Source organism: Gopherus evgoodei, chromosome 10 (assembly GCF_007399415.2).
Source record: "Gopherus evgoodei ecotype Sinaloan lineage chromosome 10, rGopEvg1_v1.p, whole genome shotgun sequence".
NCBI classification, from domain to species: Eukaryota; Metazoa; Chordata; order Testudines; family Testudinidae; genus Gopherus; species Gopherus evgoodei.
The window spans coordinates 8,734,129-8,746,613 of NC_044331.1; the positions used below are offsets into that span (position 1 = coordinate 8,734,129).

A 12,485-nucleotide genomic window follows, 5' to 3' on the forward strand; every position below is an offset into this window, starting at 1 on the left:
GTGTACTTTGAAATGTACTGGAGAAATAGATAATCGTTAAACAGTGACAATTACAAGATTTCTTTTTAAAGACTTTTTCTGGTGATATCTCAGAGGGATTCTGTGATTGCTGTTTATCAAGTGGGATGCATGTCCCCTTTGTGATTCACTTTCATATGTTCGTGACAGTCCTGCCTTTCTAGCTCAGAATAAAAGGGGCCCATTCTTTCTCGTTCACTAATGGAGAGCCCAAGTGAGTGAGCCTTCAGAGGTTGGTGTTCAGAGTCTTGATGAAATACAAACTCAGCAGGAACCTATCGTTTCTGCGCTGCTGAAAAGGATAGCATGCGGCTCTTCCTTGGCCTTTGCTTGTCACTTCTGGAATAACGCCTCTCATTCGTGATTTGTGCTCCACTTGCCCTATATTAGAACTCCACTGATCCCTTTTCAATATGGAATTACGCAGAGAGCCACTGAGGTGTTTATTTCCCCTTTGCAGTTGATAGCCCACTTAGGCCAGGATTTTCAAAAGTGGCCTCTGATTTTGGGTGCTTCTACTTTTGAGTGTCCAGCTCTTGACGCTTAGGACCTAGTTTTCAGTGCTGTTGAGCACCTCCAACTCTAACTAATATCAACGGCAGATGCAGACCCTTGATGCCTTCTATTCCCCATCTGTGGGTGGTGGAGATTAGCCCCCCCCTCCCCCCCTGCCAAATTAGAAGCTGTGATGAGAAGATTTGCGATTTAACTTCTCTGCACCTGTTTTCTCACTTGTAAAATGGGGAGGTAAATTCCTACCTGTCAGCTGTGCACTGTACCTTGAAGATGGAAATTTCTGTGCAAGTCGCAAGTGTCTTATTACAGTATTTTGTATTTAATGGGTGTTAACTGGAATTTTGCACATGGGCACATCTTACAGTTAACTATTTGCCAAGCCAAAACAGTAAGAAAGTTAAAGTGCTGTGATTAGTCCATTGAAAACTAATGTATTTAAAAGCAGTTCTCCCTGTGTACTTTATATAGTTTTTGCTTGTTCTCCTTCCTTAAGGCTATTTACTCTCTTACTCCATCCCCATAATCCCCTCTCTATGATGACAGAAACAGTTTCATGGTGTTTATCTCTGATAGCAGAAATAAGAGGTTGCTGGTTCCAGTGTGCAGTGGGCAGCTGGAGCTAATTAGTTCTCTGGAGACTGGAATCCTTCCTTTCTTCACTAATCCAGGAAAATGCTGCAAGTTAAGCGATTTCCATAGGATTATTTCTGAGCGGCAAGAGAACCACATGGACCGTGATAACATCACAGATTTGGAAGTTACTTCAGGTCATTAGGGGCCAAATCCAAAGAGGTTCTGAGTGCTTCCTGACAGGTACTGAGTACTTTGATATTCTGTGCTAACTAATGAGAGTGGTCTACACAAGGTAACCTCTCTCTTCAGAATTGGCCCACACTCTGAAAGAGATGGAGAACCAAGTCTGAGTAGGGAGGAATCACATATAGTCTTCTCTGTGGATCTTATGAGAGCTGTCTCCATTCTTACCTTGAAATTCAGTTAGCACAGAAAGCATGATTTTATGTCTTAAAACCATAAACTGGGCACTCGGGAGATCTGGGTGCAATTTCCTCCTCTGCCACCTTTGGCAAGTCATTTAATCCCTCTGTGCCTTCATTCTCCATCTGTAAAGTGAGGATAAATACTTCCTTTATCCACCCTTTGTCAGTCTAGATAGGACAGGGGCTGTCTCATACTAAGTGTGTGTACAGCACCTGGCATCATGAGTCCCCAATCTATAATAAATGTAATTCTCTGGTGGCTGGACCACCTCCTCAGCTTCTAACAGTGTGTCACATGCACATCCATTGACTATAGTTTCTAGTGCTATGCAATGCTATGGATTTTCTCTTCCCACTTGAGTTTGAGATTTTTAATTTTTTCCCAACCTGAAGTGAGACGAAAAAGTTGAAATCTGAAAAACGTTCATGAATTTATAATCCAAGTTTTTTTTCCAGTTTGGATCTATTTAAATGTTGCCTTTCAATCACTTTGAAATGTTTCATTTTCATTTCAACCTTGTAAAAAATGTACTTTGTTTTTGTATGTAAACAAAGTAAAATTTCAAAATGAAAAGACGTTTTGACAATTTCAAAACTACTTTGTCAAATTTTTTGAATCGGGAAACTGATCGAAACCGACCCTTTCCTGTGCACAGTTTCGGTTTTGACAATTTGACATTTTCAAATGAAAAAATATTGTGTAGAAAATTCCCAACCCCTTCAGTAGTTTCCTATTCAAAGAGGAGACTGTTCATCATGGACAGACCTGCTTTCCAGTGCCAAATGCTGAATTAACAATATAACTGTAGTACAGCAACTTTCATGACCTGTTGTACATCAATCTGTGCTCTAAATTGCCACTCAAATATACAAACAATCTTTCTGTCAAGTACTGCCATTTCTCATTTTAATAGACCCCAGCAACAGTGAATGCTAATGACTTTTTAATGAAGAGGTTTTTTTGTTTGCGGTTATATTTTAGCTGAAGAGGGTGTATGATCTCTTTTGAAATGAACATGATAAAGCACCACAGCTGATGGTTTAATCTTTGTCTGAGGGCCTTTATGGCATAGAAGCATGGCATGCCACTAAGGAGATTTTAAGATCTGTAATGGTGTGGCAATAGGACCCAGCTGCAGTGTAATTACCACGTTTTTCTGTAGCTCTTTCCTGAAGTATGCTTTGCATTTATTATTAGAAGTCAAAAATAAGGCTTCTGTACAAATCCTGATTTCTGTCCCTTAATTGTGAGATTTCAGGAAGGTTGATGTTGATGATAGAGGTTTTTTCCCTGGAGTATTTTCCTATGTAAGCCTGTGTGTCTGGTTGTGAGTATTTGTGCCAATCCTATCCATGAATTGTATCTTGGTTTCTTCATTGAAACAAATTCTGCCCATACACACATCTGTTTAGGGTTTCCTATGTCCAACGATCCCCCCAGCTCATGGTACGTAGCTGGACATGTTAGCTGAGTTTATTGCCTACCACATCTTGTGAACTCTGGATGAATTCTGGCTGGCAACTCAATTCATACATAAAGCTGCTAGATTTCTAAGACTTTCTGTTCTTTCCCCTGCCCGTGTGTGCAGTTGTACATCTAAGGGCAGGATTTAGCCCTGTGCAATTTACATAGACTGTGTGATCCAGTGGCTGGAAATGAAACTAGGCAAATCTAAGACTAGAAATAAAGCAGAGTTTTTTAATACTGAGCATAATTAACCATTGGAAGAGTTTAGTTAGGGATGTGGTGGATTGACCATCACATGAAATCTTTAAAATCAAGATTAGATGTCTTTCCAAAAGATACACTGTAAGTCCAATAGAAGTTATGGTCTTGACGCATGAATCACTGGGTGAAGTTATCTGGCCCATGCTTTGTAGTCTAGGTGAACGTAATTCATAGATTCATAAACTCTAGGACTGGAAGGGACCTTGAGAGGTCATCGAGTCCAGTCCCCTGCCCTCATGGCAGGACCAAATACTATCTAGACCATCCCTGACATTTATCTAACCTACTCTTAAATATCTCCAGAGATGGAGATTCCACAGCCTCCCTAGACAATTTATTCCAGTGTTTAACTACCCTGACAGTTAGGAACTTTTTCCTAATGTCCAACCTAAATCTCCCTTACTGCAGTTTAAGCCCATTGCTTCTTGTTCTATCCTTAGAGGCTAAGGTGAACAAATTTTCTCCCTCCTCCTGATGACACCCTTTTAGATACCTGAAAACTGCTATCATGTCTCCTCTCAGTCTTCTCTTTTCCAAACTAAACAAACCCAATTCTTTCAGCCTTCCTTCATAGGTCATGTTCTCAAGACCTTTAATCATTCTTGTTGCTCTTCTCTGGACCCTCTCCAATTTCTCCACATCTTTCTTGAAATGCAGTGCCCAGAACTGGACACAATACTCCAGTTGAGACCTAACCAGCGCAGAGTAGAGTGGAAGAATGACTTCTCGTGTCTTGCTCACAACGCACCTGTTAATGCATCCCAGAATCACGTTTGTTTGTTTTTTTTGCAACAGCATCACACTGTTGACTCATATTTAGCTTGAGGTCCACTTTTAATGATCCCTTCTGGCCTTAAAAATCAGTGAGACTATGAGTACGTCTACACTGCACACCACTTGCATCAGCATGTAGGGTATGTGTAGCTACGCGCCACAGTGAAAAGCGGGCTGCATCGACATGGTGGGATGTTGCTGGGAGTGTCAGTGTAGGGCTTTAGCTGTGGGGAGGTGGTGGGGAAAGGCTCTGGCTGCAGCTGCTGGAGGCTTTTCCCATTGCCTCTGTCGCCAGAGCCTTTCCCTGTGGCGGAGAAAGACGCCAGCAGCAGAGGGGCAGCAGGATACTACACAGCTGAAAATAGCAGAGTAAAGAGACAAGGCCCTGCTTGGGTGTGTAGAGAGCCGTGTAGGGTGCATACCTACAGGGTTCAGGCATGCCTTTACTCGCCCAAGCAGTGCCTCACCAACTGCACTGCTGTGCTAGCTGGTTGAGCAGTGACCATACTCTTCACACTGCCGAAAGGAGAGTGCCATGTAGATGTACCATATGTATAATGAGCTACCCAAGCTTGGAGGAGAAGGGCCGAAGCATACCAACATCAAAATGATACCAGTCTGTCTGCATCCCTAAATTCCGCCCCCGCCCTTCGTTTCAGCCAGCAGTCTTACCCTACGGTGATTTGGAACCAACAGTCACAGATGCTGCTCTGGAAACATCCCTGCCCGTAGTCATCCAGGGAGAACAGTGAGCCTGTTGGGACAATGAATTCTTCTTCGTAAAGTCGGTCATGCTTTATAGTTAGGTTCTGTTTAGAAAAGGTTGAGAAATTATTAATAGATGTTTTAATAAATGACTAATCAACTGGCCTAGTTTATAAAAGTCCAGTGGGCCAATAGGTTGCTTAAAACCATAGCTTGTAAGTTCATGTATAACACCTTCTACTGTTGTGCTTAAATAATCTGTAACTGAAGTCTGTAACATAGTTAGACATCTATTAATTATTTATCAGCCCTTTATTAACCATTGATAAGTAAAACCTTAATGTAAAGTGTGATTTATAAATCTTCATAACCCAGCAGTGTTCTAGCTGCTAGTGTGCCATATAAAACCCTAATACAATAAGATGTGTTAATTCAATACAGTATCTTAGATGTGAAGGAGAATACATTAGTTGGTGTAAAGGTTTCATTGCTAGCACGCAATGTGTCACTTTCTGACAATGAAATGGGACGGCTAATCCACCCAATTTCTAATCCTGTGCAAACCCAGCAGGGAGGAAGGGTTGTCTTGCACAGGGACTGGGATTTGGAGTTCCCACAATCTAGACTTGCTGTGTATTGTCTGGCTGTGAGGTAACTTTTTTCCATGCCTTGGTGTACCCAGCCATAAAATGGTGCTAATATATTGCTACTGTATAAGATGTCTTAAAGGTTAATTGATGTTTGCAAAGAAATTTAAGAACTCTGGAAAAAGTGATAATTAGTGATAGTTCAGTACAAATAGCAGAAATCTTCAGTCCGTCTCCTGTTTCCCAGGAGCCTGCTCAAGGGGACATGGATGTCATGAAAACTCTTTGGTTTTTATTTAACAAGCACTGTGCTTCCATGCTGCTGATGGCAGATACAGTTGTTACCAAGCTCCTCTTGGAGCTTTCTTAAATGTACTTTTCTTTAAATAATGCAAAATTCTCATTCCAGAAGAAAATGTGACATTAAAACAGGTTGTAAATACTGCTGTGATAACCACTTTTTCAGTACTTTCAACCCCATCTCCCTTTATGGCAGGATTTCTCTCTTCGGTTTATTATGCCCGGTGCTGCGTAAGCATATTTGATATATACATACCAACGAGTCTGCACACATATTACATTGTGGAAGAATCATAAGGTTCAAGAGTGTTGACTCAAACTATTTAATGAGATGCAATAAATCTTGACAAGACCAGTTGGCAGTAGAGCCAAGCTTCTCATCTTTTTACCATTACAGTGAAATGTGAACAATAGTGGAAAGAAATATAGCATTTATTTATTTATTTATTAATATTTTTGCTGCAGACATAACGTTCTGTTCAAATCATCCACTTACACAGGTTGCAGAGCAGGATGGATGTTTCAGGAAATGTGAAAGATTTAAAGACTTTTCTTTCTTGGATTTTTTCCCTCAAATTCAGAAAACTTTTCTGACATGACAGGTCATGCAAGCATGGTGAAAATCAGTATCTCAGTAACGTCCGTTGATCAGACAGAGCAGTCGTGTTAATGGTAGCCAGAGTGCATTTCAGGTCTGGTGTCAAGATGCAATGTATCTCTAGTTCTTTTCTGCTGATTCGCTCACATCTCTTGGGTTCCTCCTTCTCCTACACATCACATTCAAGATGCCTCTTCTCACCATCAGGGCCTGCTTATCTGCTTTTTTATATTATTGTATTGCCCCTGCCAACCATCGCTCATTTGTCCTTTTCTCACACAACGGCCTTCATACCTTCTCCCATGCTGCATGGAATGCTCTCTCCAAACTAGGCTATGAGACTGCAGCTCTATCCTCATTCAGCTCCCCTGTCAAGACTTTCTTATACCATGAAACCTTTGGGAAATTGCTAGCTGATTTGGCGAGGCAGAAGCGCAGCAGGGATTGCCGATGTAGACCATATTCTATTTATTTGTATGTTATTAAAAACAATGACGTGCCTCACTGGTAGAGCAATGCACTAGTCTGTTCATCCCTTGTACCTTCCTCGTTTATTGTATCTGATCTATTCCTATGAAAAGAAATGTGTTTAAATGATGCACTTTTTCTTATGCATCTGCATCCATTGATTGCTTTCGTGTTTCCAGCCCCCTCATTTAGCGTGAATTTCTCCTTAAAAAATAATAGATCCAAAACTAACCAGATGCCGCTGGAGTCACATTAGAGAGACTGGCTAAGCTTTACTGTGTATCCCATAATGATAGCTGACATCTCCAGAAGCAATAACTGCACTTCTTGGCCTTCTGATTGCAGCATTTGATGTGTGCAGGGCTGTGGTGCTTGGTGGAAGGAGACACGTCTTGTAAAACCAAGCTGGATCCCCCTCTGGATGGCACAGAATGTGGCGCAGACAAGGTAATCAAAATACTCCGCAGCTGTTTTGCTTTTTATGGTGTTGTCTGCGGACTGATATTTCCAGGATGTGAAATATTTACCATGAACCCATAGTTTGTGCTGATTGATTTGTACAAACTGCTGGGTTAACAGCTGGATTAAATTGCATTAAGTTCTTTTTCTTTTCTTTGTGTATTGCGGTAGCCTCTGGAGAGCACAACAGAAATCAAGGCCCCAGTATACTAGGTACAAATACAGAAGAAAAGGTTGTCCCTGCCCTGAAGAATTTACAGTCTAAAGGCCACCTGTAACTCGTGTAGTGAGATACCCTTCAGTTCCATTCATTTCAATGGGACGCTTTGAGGAGAACATTACTTTTCAGGGTGAGTTAGAGAGCACAAACTTGAGACATGATGTAGCAGGTAGGTTTAAACAGACACTTTGTGGGAGAAGGAGGAAGGGCACCAGTTGTGCCAATAAAATGATGCAGTTACATAAGGTAGCTCATAATGGGTTCCAATTCAGTTAGGTTTTTTTTCTTTAAGACCTCTGCCTAGGAATATTCCTAGGTTTAGTGGGCCCTGCAGACTTAGCCAGATGGCTAGGGCATATTTGGACTTTCCACAGTTCAGTGTGGTGGAGAAAATGGTTTCTGGAAAATAAAATAAACACCTGTATTAGCAGGTCTATTGCATGTCATTCATTACCCAACTACCTGACTTCCATGTTAGAGCATTAACTGTCAGCACATTTTAGACTTGAAATTTTACCTGATGAGGAAGATTAATTTAGGGAGTTGTTACAAAAGCTGGAAACTAAGTATCTTCTTTTCTGGTTGCATATGAAAGATTCATAAATTAATTAAAAATTCTTTGGTACTTACTGTTAAGTTCAGGAGATGGAAAGAATTTTAGCCCATGTGCTTTTGCTGAATACATTAAGAATCATTTGGAGCTAATTGTATACACTTTACGTGGGTTGCTTAGCAGTATTTATTGCATTACATCCCAGGCAGATCAAGAAAATGGACCAATTCAGCCCTTCATTACAACCCAATGCAATCCTGTTGGAATCACTAAGGTTATATAGGAGTGTTACTGAGTTAGGCCCAGACTGTTTCAATGATGTATGTGCAGTAGGAAGCATTGTAATGAAGGTGTTGTGTTTGGGTGCAATTTCTTGAACCCACTTTCTTCTGAGTGTGTGGATTAAGTCCTAGTACCTGAATGAAGTTTACAGCTGATAACGTGTGCAGATGACAGAAAAACTGGTAAATAAGAGGTAAATGACAAAGAGGACAGGTCACTGATAAATCATGATCTGGATATCTTGGTAAATTGGGTGCAAGCAAACAGTATGCATTTGAATACAGTTCAATGCAAATGTACTCATGTAGGAACAGACTATAGCTGATGCTTACACCATGGGAGACTGTATCCTGGGAAAAGGTAACTTTCTGGAAAAAAATGTGGGGGTTGTGGTGGATAATCAGCTCAGTGTGAGCTCCCAGTGTGATGCTGCAGTCAAAAGGCCCAGTGAGACCTTTGGATGAGTAAACAAAAAAATCTCAAATAGGAGTAGAGAAGCTCTTTCATCTCTGTTTTTGGCACGGGTGTGACTGCAGCTGAAATACAGTGTCCCGTTCTGCTGTCCACAATTCAAGAAGGATGTTGATTAATTGGAGAGGGTTCAGAGAAGAACTACAAGGATGATTAAAGGATTAGAAAACCTGCCTTAAATTGATAGACTCAAGCAGCTCTATCTAATTAGCTGAACAAAGAGAAGGTTGGGGAATGACTTTATTACAGTCTATAAGGACAAATATTTAATAATGGGCCCTTCAGTCTAGCAGAGAAGGGCATAACCTGATCCAGTGGCTGGAAGTTGAAGCTAGACAAATTCAGACTGAAAATAAGGTGAGGCTAATTAACCATTAAGCAAAGGTCATGGTGGGTTCTCCATTGCTGCCAATTTCCAAAACAAGATTGGATGTTTTTCTAAAAGATCTATTCTAGGAATTATTTGGGGGAAGTTGTGTGGCAGTGGTTCTCAATCTGTGGGCCGCTTGAAGCCCAATCAGCACACAGCTACAGCCCATGGAACATCCTCAGGGCCATACAGGTAGCGCATATACTGTGTGGATGCAGCCCTCATAACACATAGGGATCTGCATGTGTGGCCCACAATGGCAAATAGGCCATAGAACAGTGGTTCTCAACCTGTTATTTAGGAGGTCAGACTAAATGATCCAATGGTCCCTTCTGGCCTTGGAATCTATTAATTTATGAATTACTTAGGTAATCGTCTGTGTTATTGTACAAGTTACAACGGGGGGCTCCATCCTGCAGTCAGTGTAAACCTTTTTGGTTTACATTGGTTGAAAACGAAGTTCAGTTTTCCACACGTCACTTCCTTTTTTCCAGCCATAACCAAAGCATGTCCTGCTTTCCTTAGTTCTGGAGCTCCAAACACTTGCACACGTGCGTGATTATATGCTTGGTAATAGTCTTATTAACTCCGTGCACAAGTGTCCGTAGGATCCAGGGGCCTTTGCCTCTGCTGTGCTAACATCATTGTGTTTCAGTGGTGCCGAGCTGGGGAATGCGTCAGTAAAACTCCCATTCCTGAGCACGTCGATGGAGACTGGAGCATGTGGAGTCAATGGAGCATGTGCAGCAGGACATGTGGCACCGGTGCCCGATTCAGACAGCGGAAATGCGACAATCCCCCGTAAGTTATCTTGTCCTCATGACGCTTTATCGTGCAGTATGTTGGGAAATGTTGCTGCAAGGGTAGCAAAAAAGGGTCAGGTATGAGGTGGGGAGCTAAACACAAGGGTGGTGGGGACCATCTCAGGCATCCTATTGTCCCAAGTCAAATGCAGACATAACATGAAATGAGATGCTGGTTAGAATGAAGATGAAACTGTATTTCCTCTTGATCAGTGCACAGGCTAGGTCAGGGCTAAGCACGGACCAGGGTCTCTACTGGGAGAGGAATGGAGGTTAAATGGGCTGAGGCGAGGGGCGAACGTTTGTTCTCACATCTATAAAATGGTCAGAGTGATACTTCTGAATGCAGAAGTCAGACTTGGGGAGGGAGGGAGATTCATAATATGATGGTATGCGCTGCTTGGCTCCACTCAGTGGGACTTGAATATCTCCATGGCTGATCCTTGGGCTTGCCACCTCTTTGAATCAGGAAGATAAGTAAGTGATGGTATCTCCTAAATACCAGTCACTTGTGGCACCAGAATGAGCCATCATCTAGGGCAGTGTTTTCAATCCGTGGGTCGCAACCCAGTACTGGGTTGTGACATGTAAGGCGCTGGGTCACCTTGCTCCGGTCAGCACTGCCGACCAGAATGTTAAATGTCCCATCAGCGATGCTGCCCGGTTAAAGCAGGCTAGTGCCTACCTTTTCTGACACCACACTGTGCCCTGGAAGCAGCCAGCAGCAGGTCTAGCTTCTAGGCAGGGGGGCCACAGGGCTCCAATGCACTGCCTCTGCCTTGGGCACTGGCTCCAGCCAATGGGAGGTGGGGTAAGTCCATGTCTGGATCTCAATCCCCTACCCCAGTCCTGAGCCCCCAAACCTGGAACCCCTTCCTGCATCCCAAACCTTTCATGCCTGACCCCACCCCAGAGCCTGCACTCCCAGCCCAGAGCCCTGACCCCTTCCTGCACCCCAAACCCCTCATGCCTGGCCCCAGCCCAGAGCCCTGACCCCCTCCTGCACCCCAAACCCTTGCCCCAGCTCTGAGCCCCCTCCCCCATCCCGAACCCCTTATCCCCAGCTCCTTTGGGTCACGGGCATCAACAATTTTCTTCAACTGGGTCCCCAGAAAAAAAGGTTTGAAAACTACTGATTTAGGGGATGTGGTGAAGATCTGTGACCCTCCCTCTCCTTACGTGTAGGAAGGATGAAACAATGAACAGTGTTACCATTTAAATGTTTGTCGCTGGGTATCTGAATCATAACCTCTCAATGAGAGGAATGGGGCAGTTGGCATAGCTATTGTTGTAAGCACTCTGCGGAGTCAATTCTGCACCAGTTACAGTCTGTTCATATTTTAGAGCAGGGATTGGCAACTTTTGGCACACAGCCTGCCAGGGTAAGCCCCCTGGCAAGCCAAGCCAGTTTGTTTACCTGCCGCGTCTGCTATTTCAGCTGATTGTGGCTCCTACTGGCTGCGGTTCGCCGCTACAGGCCAATGGGGCCGGCGGGGAGCAGCGGTCAATACATCCTTCAGCCCATGCCGCTTCCCGCCGCCCCCAATGGCTTGGGATGGCGAACCGCAATTAGTGGGAGCCACGATCGGCTGAACCTGCAGACAGGGCAGGTAAACCAGCCCGGCCCACCAGGGGGCTTACCCTGGCAGGCCTTGTGCCAAGGTTGCCGATCCCTGTTCTAGAAGGCATCTTCACAATCAGGACAGCTAGAGACTGATTTTTTTTTTTTTTAAAATGAAACCTGAGATTGTGGAGAGCAAGACAAGATGCTGAGTTGCAATTGCATTTCTGTAAAGTCCAGGCTCGATTTTACCTGCTCCCTTTTTACTGAAGAAGAGACCAATGTGGCTTCTTTGTTATCAGCTAAAGCTGACTTGAAACTCTCCTTAACCATACTGCTGACCAAACCTAAATCCATTCCTTGTCTCACTTATTAAATTACAGGGTTTCCAGTCTCCAAGATTGCATGTTGTTTTTAAAATTCTGTTGCTCATATACATTCTTGGTGGGGGACGCACATGTGATCTTCTGTCACTTTATATTCCTGGCTGCATCCTGTGGTCTTCTGCAGCTGGTTTATTTGCTGTCCAAAAATATTGGCTAGGAGATTTATTTTGTGTGTGCGCACGTGTGTTCGTGTTCTTGCCAGCTGACATTTGAGCCAATGGGGGACACAATATGTTTTAAACCAGTTGCTTTACTTGCTTGATTTGGCTTTTGCCTTCTACCAGTTGTGTGACTGTTTGCAGAAATTACCTGTGACTGATTGCATGATAGGGCACTGTTACCCAGACTGTGCCATCTAATTTTAGAGCTCTACTGGCTTGCTTTCTTGCCCAAAGCTCGGAGTGTCTTTGTGGGCCGGGGGTGAGCAAGGCTGAATTAGAGTCAGGCCACCCTAAAAGGCTGGAGTGGCATAACGGAGCCCTAAAAGCCCCAGTTCCAGCTGAGGGAGAATTCTCTCAGTTCAGGCGCTATGGAAGACCGCCATGAGGCTGGCCACCCAGGTCTGGGTGTAGGTGCTTTGGGAGCACAGCAGGATGGGTTCACAGCATGCCATGCTGAAGCCTGTCTGGCAGCCCTGCTATTGTAACTGTGACGGGCCCCAAAGTCTGTCTAAATTACACCTTGAGC

At 43.5% G+C, this 12,485-nt stretch overlaps 1 protein-coding gene across 2 annotated transcripts in view; it reads left to right on the forward strand.

Moving 5' to 3' along the window:
• Positions 1 to 12,485, forward strand: part of ADAMTS17 (ADAM metallopeptidase with thrombospondin type 1 motif 17) — a 265,553-nt gene that overhangs the window by 130,590 nt on the left and 122,478 nt on the right. For both annotated transcript variants that reach the window (XM_030578668.1, XM_030578669.1), the window contains 2 exons: positions 7,039 to 7,140; positions 9,704 to 9,849. In XM_030578668.1, the coding sequence (XP_030434528.1) occupies positions 7,039 to 7,140; positions 9,704 to 9,849 (248 nt within the window). The remainder of the gene's footprint in view (positions 1 to 7,038; positions 7,141 to 9,703; positions 9,850 to 12,485) is intronic.